The 19,613-nt window shown below is 36.2% G+C and overlaps 1 protein-coding gene and 1 long non-coding RNA gene across 2 annotated transcripts in view; one reads left to right on the top strand and one right to left on the bottom strand.

Moving 5' to 3' along the window:
• adam19a (ADAM metallopeptidase domain 19a) overlaps positions 1 to 19,613 on the top strand; it is a 117,514-nt gene that overhangs the window by 10,924 nt on the left and 86,977 nt on the right. Inside the window, exon 2 of the mRNA XM_065289022.2 lies at positions 11,188 to 11,267. Coding sequence (XP_065145094.1) covers positions 11,188 to 11,267 — 80 coding nt within the window. The remainder of the gene's footprint in view (positions 1 to 11,187; positions 11,268 to 19,613) is intronic.
• LOC135764920 (uncharacterized) lies at positions 4,505 to 8,996 on the bottom strand. The gene is made up of 5 exons (XR_010540356.2): positions 8,687 to 8,996; positions 8,085 to 8,139; positions 7,481 to 7,631; positions 7,168 to 7,326; positions 4,505 to 5,826 (listed from the first exon to the last, which is right to left on the bottom strand). It is a non-coding gene; the product is annotated as an uncharacterized lncRNA (long non-coding RNA).

The raw sequence follows: 19,613 nt of genomic DNA, 5'->3' as shown, positions 1-19,613 counted from the left end.
AGATGACATGAATAGCTTCAATTCCACTGGTAGTCACTCCCAAAAGTCACCTATCATTTGCATAAAATTGAACTTTTTTCAACTTTGTCACATAGGACATTGCCTACTTCCTGAAGCCAATGGTCATTGTCGCATTTGCGGAAGTCGGCAAGCTTCCCTTAAAAAGATTGCGTTACTTTGTTGTTGCTAATTGCTGGCATTATGCTTGCAGCTTTAGTCGCTGTATATTAACTTATAACTAAAAAATATTTTAAAGTTGATAAAATTACGAACACTTAACAATTCAGATTTTTTGTGAATTTGGAGTAAATATTGGGTTACAGTATGTAATTGTTAATTTGGGGAATTATTTTGTTAATTGACTGTCATTACATCAATAAAATTACGAACCTTTAACAATTCTGATCTAAAAGCTTTTTGTGAATTTGGAGCAAATATTGTGTTACAGTACTATGAAGGTAAAGTGTCAACTTTAGGAATTATTTTTTCATTGGCTTTCATTTAAAGAAACTGTATTGGTTGAATGTCCATTTTAAAGGTCCCGTTCTTTCTGTGTTTTTGAAGCTTTGGATGTGTTTACAGTACGCAATATAACATGTGTTCATGTTTCACGTGTAAAAAACGCATTATTTTTCTCACAATCTATATACCGCTGCTTTCACTGTCCTCAAAATAGGCAGATGTCTTCCTTGTTTTATGAAGTCCCTCCTTCAGAAATACATATTGAGATTGTGTAACTTGTTTAGTGTGTTGTGATTCGATAGCAGCTTAGCTTGCCATTAGCTTAGCTGGCGACTGACGTATTCCTGTGGGCGGAGTTTAGTCAAGAAACTGTTCTAGTGACGTCATTAAAACAGGAAGTAGAGGGCTGTAGTCCAAACCAGCCGTTCGCTGTAGGCTTTAAAAGGCGAATTCTGTTAAAGTCGCAATGAAATTGAAATGAAAAACTATATATATATTTTTAATATTGTGGTATTATTAACAAATGACTTATTTGTGAGCTTCATTATTTTTTAAAAATTTGTGTGTCCTCATAATCTTTAATCAAAAATGCAAATCTCCTCCCCTCCTCAAAACGATCTCTTCTCACTTCCGGTCAAAAGTATGGCAGGTGGGCGGGGTCAGGGAGAAGATCACAGCTATTAGCAATTAGCAACACGACCCAACTTCAAACGATCCAATCAGATCTCGATGGACAAATTCAAATCCAGCCCTGCCTTATTTAATCTCAAAAGCCATTTCATTCGGATATACGTCACCACGAGGAAAATAAGGCAATCGCTACTTCCGTTTCATGGCGACTTTAAAGAAAATATATCGCCTGGCAGTGAACTTTGAGCTTTATCATTTTACAGATATTATTTATGCTATTATAGCAACATTACACACTAACTAGGGTTTAAAAAATGGGATCCGGACGAATGTGATCTTTAAATACCCTTTTCATATGTTTCCACCTTTCTCTTATTTGCAGAAGCAGCATGAAATCATAATCATATTGGCTTTTTCTCTATTTGTATTCTGTTGTCACCTGGTGATCGATATATAATCTTAACATTAGTGTTGCTTCATGTATCTCATGTGCTGTCATTGTGATGTACATTTGTGCTGGATACGGTCTTTTATCATATTTAGGAAACGGTATGGATGAAACCTGCCTTGTCAACTGGTGCAATATTTGACATTTTAAAGCTGATATGATATCCAATGTGTCTGTTACATCCAGTCTGTCACAACATCAGGGCAGCCCTCAACCTTGTACATACTGCTGCTTATAAAGCAGCATACAATAAATCCTGTGTGGATTTTATAGAATATGACTTTCAATATTGGCATTCAGTTAAAAGCACTGTTGTTGAATAGTCATTTCCTCCTTGGGTTCATAAGTTTAAACTCCAGACATAAGTGAAAACATGCCTTAGTGGCGTATGTGGCCCTCTAAGTGTATCCTAGAGGAATTTTTTTAACTGTTTTTCTTTCAATAACATTTAATTGTGCATGGGTATTTTGAATACACTGAACCAAAGTGATGTGGTAGCGACGATGCTGTTTTGATTTTTTTAATGTATTCATCCATGTGAAATTACACAGTACAGTACATACTTACATTTTTAGCAAAATCGTACCTAACAGCCTAAATTTTAAATTATTATTATAATAAGCTTACCATTATTTTTTTATATTTACATGCTCAATCACAGATTTTTTTTATTTTGTTCAAAATTTTTACAGAAAATTTTGCTTATTAATTATTTTCAATTAATAGTCTTTTTGCATTTAGGAGGAAATTTTGAGCTCTACATAACACAATAATGTCTTATAAGAGATATACTTTATACTTCCAGTGAAATGTACAGCTTGCAATGCAGAATCAAAAGAAATTGATTGGATTTTCTTTAGTTTAATAAGACTTGTAATGAAGAAAACAAAAGGAAGGGAGGAAGAAAGAAAGAAAGTGAATTGAAACTTTCTTCTCACCATATTTCTCTCAGGGTCCCTTCCTTAAAAGCTTGGTAATAGAGGAAGTGAAAAGTGGGGCGGTTTGGGAACCCTCATGGCAGCTAAATGACTAGACGGATAGATAATTGTCAACCATAGAAAGGTCAATTTCACTCAGTTTGAAGAGCAACTGCCCTCAAGCCGACTCCGGCCTTCTTAGATCATTCTTTGGGAACAATGTCCTACGCTGGCTTGCAGCTAATGCCTTCTCTAAACCTATTCGTTTTGGAAAATGGTTTTCTCAAGAGGGCTATCATCTGTGTTGATGGATTCTCTGGATTTATGTTGTGCAGACAACCTACTGATTATTTTAAGTCCCAGAACACTAACTTGGCTTTGATGATGTTTATTGTGAAAAAGAAGTGCGTACAGCCAGAATAGACTTTGCAATGCATTACATTATGATTGACAAGCCACAGCCATTTAGATCAAACTGACTGTAGACGAGACAGATATTTTAGCATTAGAAGAGATGAGACCATTACAATTCGGAGATGGAGAAGAAAATTGAAAAACTGTATAAGGAGCATGCCAACACACTCCATCCCGATCAATTCTATCTCTTCCTTTTATCAAATCATATTTTATAAACTCCAGCCATAACTGGATGTGGCGGGGTCAGTAATGATCTTATTTTTTCACATTTGTGTGCATGACAGCTCTGTGTGAGACCCCAAATGTGATGGTTCAAGCTGAAAGGAAATGCTTAAGTTACAGTATGTGGTTTAATTTTGTCTTTGAGGACGAACACAGATACATCTATAAATCAAAATTTTATGCTTATACTGTTAAAGAAAACACAATTCATTGCATCATGCTGTCAATCACTGAGTGAAATGTTTCATTTTATCGTAAACTTCAGAGAAACAGATTTAATAATGTGCCATGGGCTTTTTATATAATGGGGTCTATATCTGTCATTTCATGAATCAGAACAGCACGAAAACAACGTGGATTAAACAAATCACAGTTATATAAATTACACTGACCGTCAAAAGGTGTATTGAAGAGGTTTTGCTCATAAATGCAAAATAAAGTAATGTGACTTGAGATTTTTATAGTGCTATTAAACTGCAACCGCATCCGCTGTGAAAGCAGAATGGGCTTGCACGGCAAACGCTGTCCTGCTCACGATTGCGGTGTGAAACCAGCATAAAAAACCCAATTTTTCTGATTTAATGTATGTAAGGATGTGAAAATATAATCTTGATGTCTTTACTGTTGACTACCTGTAAGGTAGGTCATGTCAAAGACTGAAATTATAGTGAAATGAATGCTTTAAACTAAATTTTAATGCTCCTAATCTAAAAGATTATGAGACTTTAGCCTGAATTTATAGGCAGGGTCACACATTAGGAAGAATAAACAGCCAGGTTTACAACTGTAGTCATCTAACACCTAAACAGTGCTGACATGGCAAACGGATGTGGCTGGTTAGGACACAAAGCTTGTAATTATAGCCACTAAATTGGGGGCCCAGAGGGGTTTAAATCATGTGAATGAAAGCTGAGACTTATTAAATGATTTATGAGGCTGATTATTCCTCTTTATAAAGAGTGATTGAGAGAGAATAATGGTCTGACCCAGTGGCCATTTCAGTCAGTCTCACAAGAATTGATTAAGTTAATGCCGTTAGGCCCATATCGCCAAACCTATACTGCATTTGTTACACACCCATGTTCAACCTGTATATGTGACTCAAAAGACCAGTCATAAGTAGGTATATTTGTACTTGTAGCAATAGGCAAATTTTTTTTATACCAAAACTCATTAGGATACCAAGTAAAAATCATGTTTCATGAATATCTTGTAAATTAAGTACCGTAAATATATAAAAAATGTATGAATCATTAGTAATATGCAAAGGACTTCATTTGGACACAATTTTCTCAATATTTAGATTTTTTGGCACCCTCAGATTCCAGATTATTTATTCTCAGCCAAATATTGTCTTACCTAACAAACCATACATCAACGGAAAGCTTACACTGTAAGAAATTTCCCCGTTAATTTACGGTAAAATACTGGCAGCTGTGGTTCCAGCCATTTACTGTTATTTTACAGTTTTCCCACTGTGTTTTCATTTTACAGTTGTGCTGTTATTTTACAGTTTTCCCACCGTTTTCTATTTTACAGTTGTGCTGTTATTTTACAGTTTTCCCACCGTTTTCCATTTTACAGTTGTGCTGTAATTTTACAGTAAAGTACTGGCAGCAATGGTTCCAGCCATATACTGTTATTTTACAGTGTTGCCTCCGTTTTCCATTTTACAGTTGTGCTGTAATTTTACAGTGAAGTACTGGCAGCAACGGTTCCAGCAATTTCTTACAATTATACACACTCATTACTGTTTGTTTTCTTACATTTTTAAGTTGTGAAACATAACACAAGTTAGTTAATATTTACTCTACTGTCTGATATCCTAACATCTAATAAAAAACGAGAAATGACTGACATAGTGCTCCATTTTCCATTTATTAATACAACTGTTATTACAATCTTTAAACAATCTTTTAGCACTGTAAACATCTACAAGTATGTTTAACAATAAATGCACTATCACAGAGAAAAGGTGCCATTAAAAAGCAACCACAGAGTAAAGTAAGACCACATCACAAAAATAAAGTGCAATTGAATAGCTACGGAGTAACAGTTACAGTAAATTTAACATTGTTAACTCTTTCCCCGCCAGTGTTTTAAAAAAAGTTGACAGCCAGTGCCAGAGTTTTTAATGATTTTTACAAAAGTTTAATGCCTTCAAGAAAACATTCTTCTTTAACTATATAAACCTTCAATATATCAAATCGAATCAAATAAAATAACAAACCCCTCTGCTTTCAAACAACAATAAAAAAAATTCATCCTACCTTAAAATTAGTTCTTTTTTACCACCTCTCAAATATGAGTAGGTTTCTTCAAAAAGACCATATTTTGAGCAAAAAGCTGAGATAATGGCGATTTTGTGAAAGACTTCTGATAGAAATCCGGAGCAATAATCAAAACATACACAGAGTTTGAATTGTTTGACCTGAGGGGTTGTTTCCAGGTTGTATAAGTTGGGTAAGAGCAACATAATAACGGAAATACGGATTGCTATAAAAACTCGTCAATGGCGGGAAAGAGTTAAAAACAGAAATCACAGAAAAAAGTGCAACTCAAGGAGCTAAAAACAAACTTACAACAAGAAGAAAAAACTGCCAGCACGGCACAACATATTTTAAAACCTGGCATGAAATGAAGAACACATTATTCAAACTAATTGTTGGAAAAAAATTTAAGTGTCTTACTCCAGCTTCTGATCGCTCTGGCCTGAGAGGAAATCCAGGTCTGTAGATAGAAAACATTTTTTTTAAATGTTAGTAACAAAATATAGCACATGGCAAAAGCTAGTGCTCATACACTCTGAAAACACTTTTTAATTTATCAGACAAAACACAATCTTAACAGAACTGCAGGTCAAGACCAGACAGTTCAGCTGTGTGTAAAAGTGATTGGATTTTCTAGTTAGCCAGAAAGGAGTGAACAATTACAGTATGTCACAAAAGTGAGTACACCCCACATATTTAGCAATATTTTAGTATCTTTTCAAAGAGACAATACTACAGAAATGAAATTTGGATATGTTTCAGAGTTTTAGTGCTTCTTGTATAGAACTATAGATGTATTGTCCTCTGAACATAACTTGACATACAGCCATTAATGTCAAAATAACTGGCAACAAGTCAGTGAGTACACCCTAAGTGATAATAGATGTATATGGTTTAAACATGCAAAGCCACATGTCCTATTCATAATTCATGTTTTCATCTGCTTGTAAGGACAATGCATGTCTATCTTGTATTAGAGCTGTTCAATTTGATGCTTTGAGTAGAATTCTCTCATACTGACCAATGGATGTTGACCATAGCACCTCATGGTAAACAACTCTGATGATTTAAGAATTAGAATTGTTGCTGTCCATAAAGATGGCCTAGGTAGGCTATAAGAAGGTCAGTAACAACCTGAAACTGAGTTCCAGTACAGTGGCTAGGGTCTTACAGAAGTCTTCCAAGACTGTTTCCACTCGGAACAGGACATGCAAGGGTCAATCAAGGAAGTTGAGTCCTTGTGCTATGCGTCATTTGCAGAAACTGGCTTCAAAAACAGATGTACAAGTGCTGCCGACAAGAGCATCAAAAAACGCTCTGGTTGCCCTGCCAACAACGCTATAGAAAAAAAGTAGTGGCCACTCTGATGCCCGAATGCACTCTCTGGAATACTTTTCCACCTTTAGGTTGGATGTCATCAAACCACGTCATAGCTCATTACCATAATGTAAGGGGTGTACTCACTTTTGTTGCCAGCTATTTTGACAATAATGGCTGCATGTTAAGGTATTTTCCCAGGACAGTAAATATATACTGCTATACAAGGAGCACGTTGACTGCTTTATATATACTTTATAGTACTAGTAAATATATATTTTAATTTATTTCTATTGAATTGCCCCTTGAGAAGACATGCTAAAATATTTGCTGAAATGTGAGGGGTGTATTCACTTTTGTGACATACTATATGTGTATAATTAAGAGTTAACATACACTCTTACCACTGAATTTGAATGTAGATTAGAGGTGGTAACTCTTTCAGCAAGCATGTAAGTGATGGGGGGTAATTAAGTTTAGTTACCTAGACAAAATCCCATTCGAAACGGATGAGGTTCTTTAGGAGGGATGCAACTTCTGGGTTGACAGTAGCAGTCTTCTTATTCACATTCTTTCCAGTCTTCTTAACAACCTTGACTTTGCTGGTCTTCAAGCCTTTTTCAGGGTTTAGCCGACAAATTGTCTAAGGGTATTAATAAATATATTTATAAAAAAAAACCACTTACATAGTCAACCCTTTTTAATTTAATTAATGCATTAAATATATAGTTGCTGAAATTAGGGAGTAATAAAAGAGAAAGCAATTTACAGGTTACAGAAGAAGAAAAATAAAATACCTCTAAATAAAATCCAATGTGCCACATGCCTCTGGATACTGAAGATTTAAGACGTAGTACATTGCGAACAGTAGAAATCTTGCAGTCCGAAATCTGGGGTATACGGCCTCACAAATCACATGACCCTCAAGGATAATCATCTCTGACCTCCCTGAAAATATATATTTAAAAAATCTGTAATAAAATAAATAAATAAATAGTTCTCAGGGTGTATTTTTTCCAGTTATGCTTAGATAATGGTCTATGACTTTTCTGTTATCAGAACACATACATTTTCATGAGTAAATTGGAACTTTGCACATGTCCAACCTAAGTAAGCGAAGCCCATAGTCAAAATAACATGTAAATGAAGCATTACAATAATCCACACGATTCCAGTTTATTAGTGAATGTTTTCTGTGGTGAAATCTACATGTTTGTAAGAAGCTATTTCATCATTAAGATTTCTCTGTTCTTCGTGCATTAAAATACACAGAATAGACACAGGCCAAGCACTGCTTGTATCACAATTTGTGTCTGTGTACTTGCATGTGCCTCACAAATGCACAGATTGTACTGCTTAAGTCAATACAAAGTTTGCAAGAAAACATGTGGTTAAACTTACCTAATATAGCGTTGTTTACCGTCTCAGAAATACAAGTACATCGATTGTATGATTCCTGTACAAGATAAAAATAAAACAATTTATTTATTTCGGGTTATTAACTTTTTGGAGAAGACTTGAAAATGCTTGACCTGTTGTTGATTGTCAACGTCTCTCTGCAAAACGCGATTCGCGCTAAAAACAGTCAAAAATAACTGCTACTGACTAACGACCTCATTGGCTTTTTGAATAAGACTACCAACTTACATAAAAGCCTACGTGTAAATCTCGATCAAATACGAGTAACGTACTTTTGCGTGAATTATTATATTGCGTGGTGTAAATTAACTTCACATGTGCATCTGGTATTAAAAATCAAACACACAACAGATACACATTAAAGTTACTACTAAAAATGTCGAATTTATATCGCACATTTTAAACCAAGCAAAGTATTTGCTGTAATAATCAAAGGTTGGAGAAAACTGAGTAACGTTAACGAATGTTAAGAACTGCCTTCAAAACGCGATTCGCGTCAGGTAGCAGAGTCACAAATACTTCTTAAAAGACTTATTACAAATTGAGGGAAGCATAATGAAACAACAACAAAATTACAAACTTACATTGAATCGTGTCCTTTGTAACAATGGAGGAAAAGCAGGAGAAGAGATGAGCTGCGACGTCATCTTGTTTACCGCGCTGTTTTGAAAAAGAGTGATGAGTTAAAAATCCCCCCTCCCCACCACGCAGAACTATACCGGCCGAGGCCGGAAGTGGGCGGAGAAGCAGTGTGTGCCTGACTATTTAAATTATTTTCTTAGTTTGAATTTTTTAATTTTATTTATTTGTATTTATTTTGGAGTAGGTACAGCTAGTGTGTTATGCTTTTGCTATTTAAGAGGACAAAAACACTTTATTAAAATTAGTCCTTTTTGTTTTTTCACTCAACTATAGAATTGATCTTTGAGAAAAAGATTTTCTTTGTCTTTTAAACAAAATAAAATGTTCAAGCTTTGTTATTATTTAAGATTAATAATAAACAATTTGTATTGTTAATAATTTCTGACACAACAAAACAGATGGATACTAAACTATACATTTAATAGTTTAAAAAAAATTAACAACTGTCTACCTTTTACATTATTTTATATACACACACACACACACACTTGGTTAGTAGTGCCATATCCTGCTTTTTACAGCGCAAGACTGTTTTTTTTCAGGCGCCAATGGGTGTACAGTTCAAAGCTGTAAATTTACAGAAAAAAATTATTTTATGGGCCTTTGGCTGTTAATCTACAGTATCAAACTGTTTATTGAAATAACAGTATTTTACTGTTGGAAATTGCCCGTTTTTTAACAGTAATTTTTTACAGTGTATTTATTCATTTTTCAGATGATATATGCAATCTCAAGTTAAATTAAATTGGCCCTTTTGACTGGTTTTGTGGTCCACGATCACAGATTGTTTCAAGATTTTTTCTTTGTGTTGGGTTGCCCAACATGCTTTTATAAAAACTTTAACAGTGCAGTTAACTTTAGTGTTAGTTAGTTTTATCTATAGACCAAGGGTGCACCGAAATTTCGGTCGCCGAACATTTCGGCCGAAAATGGCATTATCGGATTCGGGCCGAAATAAAAAATGTCAACCGAAAATGAATGTCAACCGCGCCCCTCCCATCCTTGCGCTAGCGCTTGGGTTTCACTCACGGTGATCAGTCCTCTCCCACCCCTCCCCTTCGTGCTCAAGCAGGTTTCACTCACGGTCGAGCTGTATGCACGTGTCTGCAAAGATTAAGCATGTCTTGATGTGTAAACTTTAGAGAGAGTCGCGCTAATGTGTCTCATACTGTAATCCATTAACATACATTTGGCGAACAAAACAATGAAAAACAACGTAACGTTTTTATGTGGAGCGACTGTTGCGCTGTTTGGGATTCACCCTCCGTCTCTGTGTGTGTGTGCGCGCGTTTAAGTGCCCTCAATAGTGCACATACGAGAGAGACGCGTTAAAAAAAAAACAAGCGAACATAAAATCTCTGTTATTGACAGGGCACATATAAACAAAATTCTCTCCACAGTATTCTTTTTCTAATAAAAACATTTGTTTATGTCTTAAGTGTATGTATAGATTACAGTCAGAAACCAGGCTGTGCTTAAAGATTAACCTACTTAAGTCTGTGTCATTAATGTTAATCAAACAACCCATGACAAAGAGACAAATAGCTCTAAAAATAATAATATATTTAATTTATACAATAAAGACAGTGTTATGATTCATTTAATGTAATTTCTGTACCTAATACTAATTTCAGACCTTATTAATGTACAACTATGTTCTTTTTTATAAATGTTTGCAATTTCTTTATTGTTTATTAGATTTTTCCCACCCGCTTTTTGCTGAACCGAAAAATAATCTGATCTGTGCCTCAAAAACTGTAATGTGATCCGAACTGTGAGATTTATGATCCGTCACACACCCCTAGTAAAGTTAGTACACAGTGATAGCCATAAATGCAATTTTACTAATAATTGTCATAATAATTTCTTTCGGTGTTTCGGTTTTTGGCCTTGGTTTCCTTTTTTTTTTTTCGGTTTTGGCCAAGAATTTTCATTTCGGTGCATCCCTACTATAGACGGTTTCAGCAGTGACAACATAAACAAGCAGCTTTTGTGCTCAACACGTAACTTCCGGTAAACTCCGCTAAGAATAAATAACAACAAAGTCCTTTATACATAGTTTATTTATAAAACAAGCAAAATAAACAACACGTAGATTACATAGAAAACCAAAACATTTGTTATTTTCGACGAGGGATTTGTTCAAGAGTTTAGTTTAGCAACTAGTCAGACCATTAAAAAAAACTGAACCAGAAGTAAAGTTCGGACTAAACGCGTATCGCCTCACCGCACGTGCGTCCGATGAAACTGTCTATATAGTAAACACAAGGAAATGACTGGGCCGACATATAGATTTTTATTTGTTGAAGAAATTGGATATAAAACCACTAATAATGAAAAATACATTAAACTTAGATGCACCAAACTAATGAATAAAACTGAGACTGAAAGGTCAGTAAACTTCAATTCCCTGTGGTCATTTTAGTGTGTATCTGTTTTTCAGTGGAGGACAAGGGGCAGAGAGTGACTGCACACTGGATCTCTCACCGAACGAAACAGCAGGAGTATGGAACAGAATTTAAGGTAATCATAATAAAACAAACATGTTGCACGTGAAATATTAACCAGTGCATTATTATTACAGACTTTATGACAGAACACTGAACAATATGTGATATTTAGTTAGTGTAGTAAAGACACATTTTCTTTGTCTTAAAAGTTACATTTTTCCAAGCACATGTGTAAAAGTAAGCTAGAATGGATGTAGCCAACAATCTCTCATGACAATTTGAAGCAATTATATGATTATATGAACCTTTCTTACAAACTGCTCATGATGATGAGACCCAATGGTTAGGTGTAAGGATGGGGCTTCATGCGTCCTCTTCACACATGTACAAATGTTTATGTTTTCATACAAATTAAAGGGGGGTGCATGATTTTTGAGAAACGCTTTGGGAGTCGGTCTGAGTACCAAAACACACATGTAGCCAATCAGCAGTAAGGGGCATGTCTACTAACCGACATCGTTGCTTGGGTTGCCTGGGTATGTGTGGGGCGGGTCTATCAAAAGAAGGTCCAGATAGAAGTAGGGGCATGTTTGTTTAGGTGATTTTAAATGACAACGTACCCCGCCTTTAAGTCACACAAAATCACTTATCAATGACTTAAAAACTTATAAATGTAACAAACTCTGATGAAATTAAGTTTACCCAATGTTTTGTTTACCATGGCAAAAGTTTTTAATGATGATTTGTAAAATGAAACATAGTGATCGTAGTGTTGTTAGATTGTTTTTCTTTCTACGGGTAGTCCAGTAAGTGTCTTCTATACAGGTCCATTGGGTCACTAGGATGATGATGATGATGATGATGCAGTTCTTCATTTTTATAGCTGCAATGGCAGCATCGGTGCCTGAAAGCAGGTCACTGATAAACACCTCAGGGAGTTTTGTTTGTGTTTTCTGAGTCATGAAAGCTTGCAGGGGAACTGTGCTGGTGCGTTTTGATTCTCAAGTGATAAGGAAGGGCTGAATCCAAAACAGATCTGTGCTTTTGCACATCGCGGATGACTTCCAACAATCATGATTTTTATCCATCAAAATTCCATTGAAAAACCAACAGCAGTCGACCACTTGTTGAAAACCTATGAAAAAGTTCACACGTTTGTCTGCTCAGAAAAGTCCCAGTGGTCACCATTTCAACTCTAATTGAACTTCCTCAGTGTCATACTCTTGTGTTGTTGTATTTTTTATACTGTAATACACACCCACGCACGGTTGTGCACTCATCTCAGACATCCACTGAATCTGATTTCTCTCCGAAGCTTCTCTGTCGTATTGACATCTGCGCTCAGTCTCGAACTCGATGCCCTGTGGACACGTCTAACCTGCCTGGGTGTTGTGAAAGGCTGAGACTGTCTGGAAATGTCAAGCCAAATGTCTCGACCCAATCCAATCAAGCCGGCATGAGAGCAATAATGAAAAAACAATAATACACACATCATAATACACACATCGCACTACATGTGCACATATTGTGTATTTTTGTGATTTTAGCTGGAGAGTTTTGCCACTATAATGTGTTGCATGATTGTCTTTGATAAATCAATTATGGATGTCAGGTCTACTCGTATAAAAGTTTATTTATGTTTGGCTCAGAATGGAGACGTGTTTCTTATCATTGTGGGATGTTCTTTCATGCTATGGCATGACTCTTGAGTTATTTTGAGACCAGGCAGATTCTATCTGCTGTTGTGGATGAATTTCATTGTTCCTGACTATTAATGTGGTGGCAGATTATTGATATTTGAGTCCTAGTGGTGTAAATCAGGAAATCTCGTCACGATACAAAATGATATCGATTTTCTCAATGATGTAGTATTTGCCGATACCTTAGAAAATTCTTTGATAGAATTTTAATCCGATTCAGGAGTATATTGATCGATTTATTAATATTTAGACAGCGACAGCAGACACAACATTTTCTGTGTCTGTCTTTTCACTGCTGCTACCACTTCATTGTTGCATCCCAATCTGACGCACACACAGACAGTATTGTCAGTAAACAAAAATCCATGCTTGGTGGAAATGCATAGACGGCCGTAGAGAGTTAGGAGTGATTTAAAGGCGGGGTGCATGATCTCTGAAAGCAAATGTTGACACTCCAAAGACACTCTACTTCCCCTCCATCACAACATGTTAACGTCCCAAAATGCAACGGTTGTCGTAAAAGTCATTTAACAGTTGGGGGAGCTATAAACATAACATTTCTCAAGAGTCCATTTTTGGGAAAAAACAAATATTACAGACAAAATTGAACTTGTAAGGATATGTGTACACTAAGGAAATCATAATATTCTTCTTCAAAACCATTTTTTAAGTTGTTTAAAATCAAGCCACCAAATGAAATATGAACTAAGCTTTAAGCACAATGATTGTTAAAGGTGCAGTATGTAACTTTTAGAAAGATCTCTTGACAGACATGTAATATTACAGTGCGTAGCAAGTGAGTCCCGGGCCCATATGCAAAAAAATGTATGGGCCCCCTTAAGCCAAAGCCCCCCCAATCTTGCCCATTGGCACTGTTAACTGTGGTGCGCAGGTCTGTTAACAACATATACTTTTAATAAGGTAGTCAAATATTTTTACTTTACTTTTTTACTTTAAAGGGTAGGTTTAAATAAAGAAAAACTAAATGTTTTGGGTAGTTTTTGACCCGTGACTAACTTCTCCGCCTTCCCTTTTCTCTTTGAGGCCCCACTTTTATGTTTATATTTGTCCATCCTTAACTCTTTCACCGCCAGCGTTTTTAAAAAAAGTTGTCAGCCAGCGCCAGCGTTTTTCATGATTTTCACCAAAGTTTAATGCCTTCCAGAAAATGTTCTTATTTAAATATATAAACATACAATATACCAAATGAAAGAACAGACCCTCTGCTTTCAAACAAAAAAAAACTTTCATCCTACCTTTAGTGGTTCTTTTGCAATCAGCTTTTGAATATGGGTAGGTTTCTGCAAAAACACCACATTTTGAGCAAAAAGCAGAGATAATTCCATTTTTGTGACAGACTTTTCATAGAGATCCCATTCAGAGCGATCTTTAAAACAGACACGGACATGCAGCCGCTTGCCATAGGGCAATACTTCCGGGTTTAAAAAGTTGCGGAACCTGGTGGATAATAGCGGTATTGCGGAAAGACGGAAAATCTCGTCATTGGCGGGGAAGCGTTTTCTCTTAATTGACGAGATATCTCGTCAATGGCGGGGAAAGAGTTAATGTTTATGTAGATAGCCGCTATAGTAACCCTCACACTGTGTTGTCTTTTTTTTGGCACGGCACAAACCAGAAATGACGTAGAAATTAGACATTATGAAGAAATAAGAAATCACTACACATGATATGCATACAAAAATATATTTATTGCTGCAAAAAAAAATGAAATTGAAAAAAAAATGAAATTAAAAGCTGGGGCGGGCCCAGGGCCGGGCCCCCTATTGGCCCGGGCACATTTGCACGCGCATACCCTGCATGCCCAGATGCTACGCCACTGTAATATTATATACATAACTATATTTTCAGCGGTATATAAAGATATAATGAACATAATGAACTTTATTGTTTTTATTACTCTAGAATGAGCTGTTTTTATTTACATACACCTAAGGCCTTCTTACATGGAGGTCGCCATCATGTTTCTACAGTAGCCCTAAACGGACAAACTGTTTACAGAGCGTGTTTCGTCCCTACGTTGTTTCCTGTGCCAGCTACCGTAGCTTCTCTTCGTGTTTCGAAATTGAAGTTGGTTGGCATTTGCCACTAAAACGTTTTATTGCACTATGTTACAATCACTAACAATTCAATTTTATTTATAGAGTGCTTGTCACAATTGTTCTATATCGTCTTTACATTAATAAAGCAAGAAAAAATTCAGACAAATCTGAGGACAACAAAGGTAGCCAAGTACAGCGGCTAAGATTAAACCATACTAGTTAGTGCAGTAATAATGTAACGTATAGAAGATGAATGTTCTAAGTTAAGCTAATGTCAGCTGGCTCCCAAGGGGTTGAAAAAAACTCCTAGGAGAATAACCCTATGGGGAAAAGTCCTTGAGAGAAAACCAGACTTCTGATCCCATAGAAGATATACTATATATTAAATGCTATATGATAAAATTAAACCATAGTGGACTTGTGGAAAATATTAGCAACTGTTTCAAAAAAGCACGTCATGTATTTCTCCTAGTATTTCGTATTTATTTTACACTGTAGCATTTACTGGACAGTGATGTATCAAAAAAAAGAAAATGTACAGTGAGGTGTTAATTAGGTGCAAATTTCTCCATAGAGCAAACACGGACTGAGGAGTAAGTGAGGAGGGAGGGAGCAAGAAACGAGATATGGTAAACCTGGAGCAGAGCTGGAGCGTGTGGTTATGAAATGCATTACGCACGGAGCACGAATTCTTGTCGCTTCGCTCCACTCACATACTATGATCATGTTGTTAGACATTTGATTGATGCATTGTTGCTAATCGATGTATTGTTACGCCCCTATTATGTTCAGCCTGTGAATTTGTTGTCTGTAGCCAGAAAAACAGGGAAATAATCACTTCTTCATGTGTCATGAAAACGTTAAGATCACTTTTTATTGCATCAACTTCACTCGCTTTTCTTGTATAGGCTCACTCCCAAAAGGACCAGGGCCCTGGGCCTTTGACTGTCCGTAATCTGTTTATTTTTCTTCATAACGTTAATTCTTGTAATTGCAACTTTGATACTTATATCACACAACTTTAACTTCATTTCTCATATTTGCAATGCAATTTCTTGTTATTCGGATTTTAAATCTCACAAGACGCTGGAGCCCTGGGGCCTCAAAGGACCATAATCTGTCCTCACACAGGCCATAAGATGCTGGACGTTTGATTGGATTTCTGGCTGTTGTGGCGATGATGTAATGAGTCACAGTGCAGTTGGGCTGAATGCATGTCAGGCGGATGTAATTTTATACGCTGATACAAAGAAACACTCACACACTTCCCTAAGGACGGAGAAAGGGGAACAGGCTGTCTGCCAGAATTCAGTGAATGAAGGAAAAAAGTCAGCTGCTTATGGAGATGGAAATCTTTCACTTGCTCTGTGTCTTTAAACATATGGTGGAGTAGCTTTTCTGATTTGTTTTTTATATTCACGTCACTGATAAGCATTTGTTGAATCTATTACGGTCTTCCTGTTGCTGATTAGTAGGTTGGATATCTAACAGACACGATCCTTATTTGTCAAAACTGTTGTTTTTGGCTCTGGTGTTTTCTTGTTTGGCTGTATATTATAAATGATTATGCATACATATTTGAATAATATACTCTTTGGATATTTTTTATGTTGCATTGGCTCAGAGAACATTTTTGTCTTAAGCTGTTCAGTTTATTTCCAGATGAAATAGGCTCAGTTACTCTTTTTGTTTAAACCAACATAAGCAAATAATTTAATTACATTTGTTAGATGAAATGATAGTCAGTTTGTAATTGTTTTAGCCGTCTCTCAACATTATTTTGTAGGGCTGGGTATCGATTCAGATGTTTCGGATCAATTCGATTTCGATTCACAAGCTATCGATTCGATTCCAATTCTCGATTAAATTTTCGATTCCGGTTCTCAGGTAGGTTTTTATACTCAATTTTCAACTTAATGAAAATAGATTTAATACAAATACTATATTAATAAAAAAGAACAGTGAACAGCAGTTTACAAGTGGGTAATTAATAAAAAGAAATTGAAAGCCACAACACGTCTTGCTTGCTAAATCTGAAATGCTTCCATTCCTCCGTTCAATGTTTGCGGTAATAAATCTGAAAAAAAAATCGATTCTGCTCTTTGAGAATACATTTTTAATCCGACCACGCTTTAAAAAACTATTAATCGAAAAATCGATTTTTATTTTTTATTTTGGCAGTGGCACATTCATAATGAGTGCATTATAAAACTTTGCACATGGTTTTAAGTTGTATAATACTTTATTTTACACATTTGTTTTTATTTACTGTTGCTTTGGGTCTCTGTTACTTTGGAATATGCTCCTCTCAAATATTCATATTGCCTTCAGTGCCTGAATGTTTTCTAGTCTACCTGTTATAAAGAAAGCCCAGAGCATGATAGGTACTATGAGCATGCTTGACAGTAGCAATAATGTCTTCATAACAGCATCACAGGTCTGATCTACTGTTTCTGTTGTGAGATGCTAAGTCAGTAATATTTATCATGCACATGTAAATTGTAAAATGAATGCAGATATACCTTGTTAAAGATTTTTGTGAAAATAAATCACTTAGGGCCAGATTTACTAAGCAGAGCAAATTAGCGTGAGAGCGCAATAAAAAAATCTGCAGGGTATTTACTAAAAAGGCGCAAATTAAATAACACAGGCGCAACAGCTCATTTCTATAATGACCAACGTAATCTACTAACAGCAGCGCAAATTATGGTGCGTTCCAGGCAGGTTTTTAAACCCGTGAGTTACGACTTCAAAACCACGACTCACGACCTTATGCGTTCCAGGCAGCCCGTAACTCGTGTTTTTACAACCTTCTACCGGTGAAAGTGCACTGGAACGGTAGTCAAACCCGTGACTTCCCACCCGTGAACTCGTACTAGATCGATGTACTCCCAGTTCAGAGTCGTGAGGCGTGGTTTTGAACTCGTGAGTTACGGGTTACGGGTTGCCTGGAACGCAGCATTAGTTCAGGGTCGCAAATAATCAGAGCTGATGCTCCTCAGGTGCGGGTGATCTACTAACGCCTGATGCGCTTGAGTTCAGCACCACGGACTTCGCAGCTGACCTTCCAGCAAATAAAAAAAGATGTTTTGGATAATATGTATGGCATTCCAAAAAACTGTTACCTGTGGAGAAAATCCTCTTCCTTGTACCATGTGCTCACTAGTGATGCTCCTATCAGCAACAACTGCAGCCATTTCAAGTGCAAAATGGTTTAAGACATGCATTTTGGCATTAAATAATGGCACAAATAAAGTTATATCACACGCACAAACATTAAATACTCTCCTCCCATCAATTTTTGGGTCTATAAGGAAAACTCCTAGAAATGTATATGCAATTAGGTCAGTCGCAAAAATAACTAGGCCACACCTTACCCAGTTTATTTATAACCTAAATGTTGGGTTTGTCTATATTTGACCCAATGTTGGGTATTTGCACATTTTTTTATAAGCTTTTCTTGTTTTTCATTTTAGAGCGTTGTTTACAAATCCTGTTCTCTATGCTTCTGCAACACTGCACAATAATGTCTCTCTAATCTCACACCTGATTCAATTCATTAGATATTGTCAAAAGTTGGAAAACACTGTTTTAGAGAATTGATTCTGAAGAACAAGGGAAGAAAATCTCATTTAAATATGCTTTAATATGATTTTGCTAAACAACAAATATAATTGATGCCTGCCTTCTGAAGAGACATGTAGATAAGATCATTGGAAATGAATATGAGCTAAAAGATAATTACTTTTGTGCTTCTTTAATTCTGAAAGGAAAGCCAGATTTGGACCATTTTGGAGTTCAAAACAATACAATAAATGTAATGAAATATGAAATATCAGAATAGTATGCATGCACAGTACGCCCACCACCGAATTTTTGTAACCGCATGCACTTTGTACAAATAGGTTGCGCATACGCGTAAAGGAGAATGTAGTGTGTAGCCCAGGAGATGCATTGCATTTTCTTGCATTGTGCATGCATTGAATTTCTATGTACACATGCGAGTCAATTAAACTGTGCTTTGCAAGGCTGTAAGAAAAAAACCTATATTCAGGGCTTAAGTTGAAATTTAATCCTAGTTTAAATGTAAGGCAGAATTTTTTTTTTACCATGTACAAACACGTTGTTACTGGCAAACAGATGCTTCCGTAACAGTGACAAATCATTCTCATACGTCAGCCTTATTGTTAAGCCCTGTATGTATGTTAGGGCTCTGTTAAAGCACAGCATTTATCAGTGAGAATACGCAGTCGGTTCAGTCATACAGCAACAGCAAAAAGAAGGAAAGTGCAAGGCTGGGAGGATGGCCAAACAAAAATAAGCACGTTTGACACCAGCAATCCTGCAAAGAATTAGATTTGTTTTCACTCCAACCCTACATTCCTCTTATGTCTGTCTCTGGTCCTCACTCCCTATGATTCCCTCCTCCTTTTCATTCTCCGCTCCATCACAGTCAATTTCTTTATGTATGTTTTTATCCCTTCACCTCCCCTGTATTTTCTTTTACTCCAAAGCTTTTTTAGTCGTCATCTTGTTTTGCACTAAAAGTACCAGACTTTCATGAATTGAGTCTGAAGTCCCACTTTAAAAAGTAAAGCATTTAAAGTTGCTGAATTTACAGCGATGTTGGAATAGGTCTCATTTGCCGTCGCTTTCGGA

This window comes from Paramisgurnus dabryanus, chromosome 2 (assembly GCF_030506205.2).
Source record: "Paramisgurnus dabryanus chromosome 2, PD_genome_1.1, whole genome shotgun sequence".
Taxonomy (NCBI): Eukaryota; Metazoa; Chordata; class Actinopteri; order Cypriniformes; family Cobitidae; genus Paramisgurnus; species Paramisgurnus dabryanus.
This window is presented reverse-complemented; position numbering and strand designations above follow the sequence as displayed.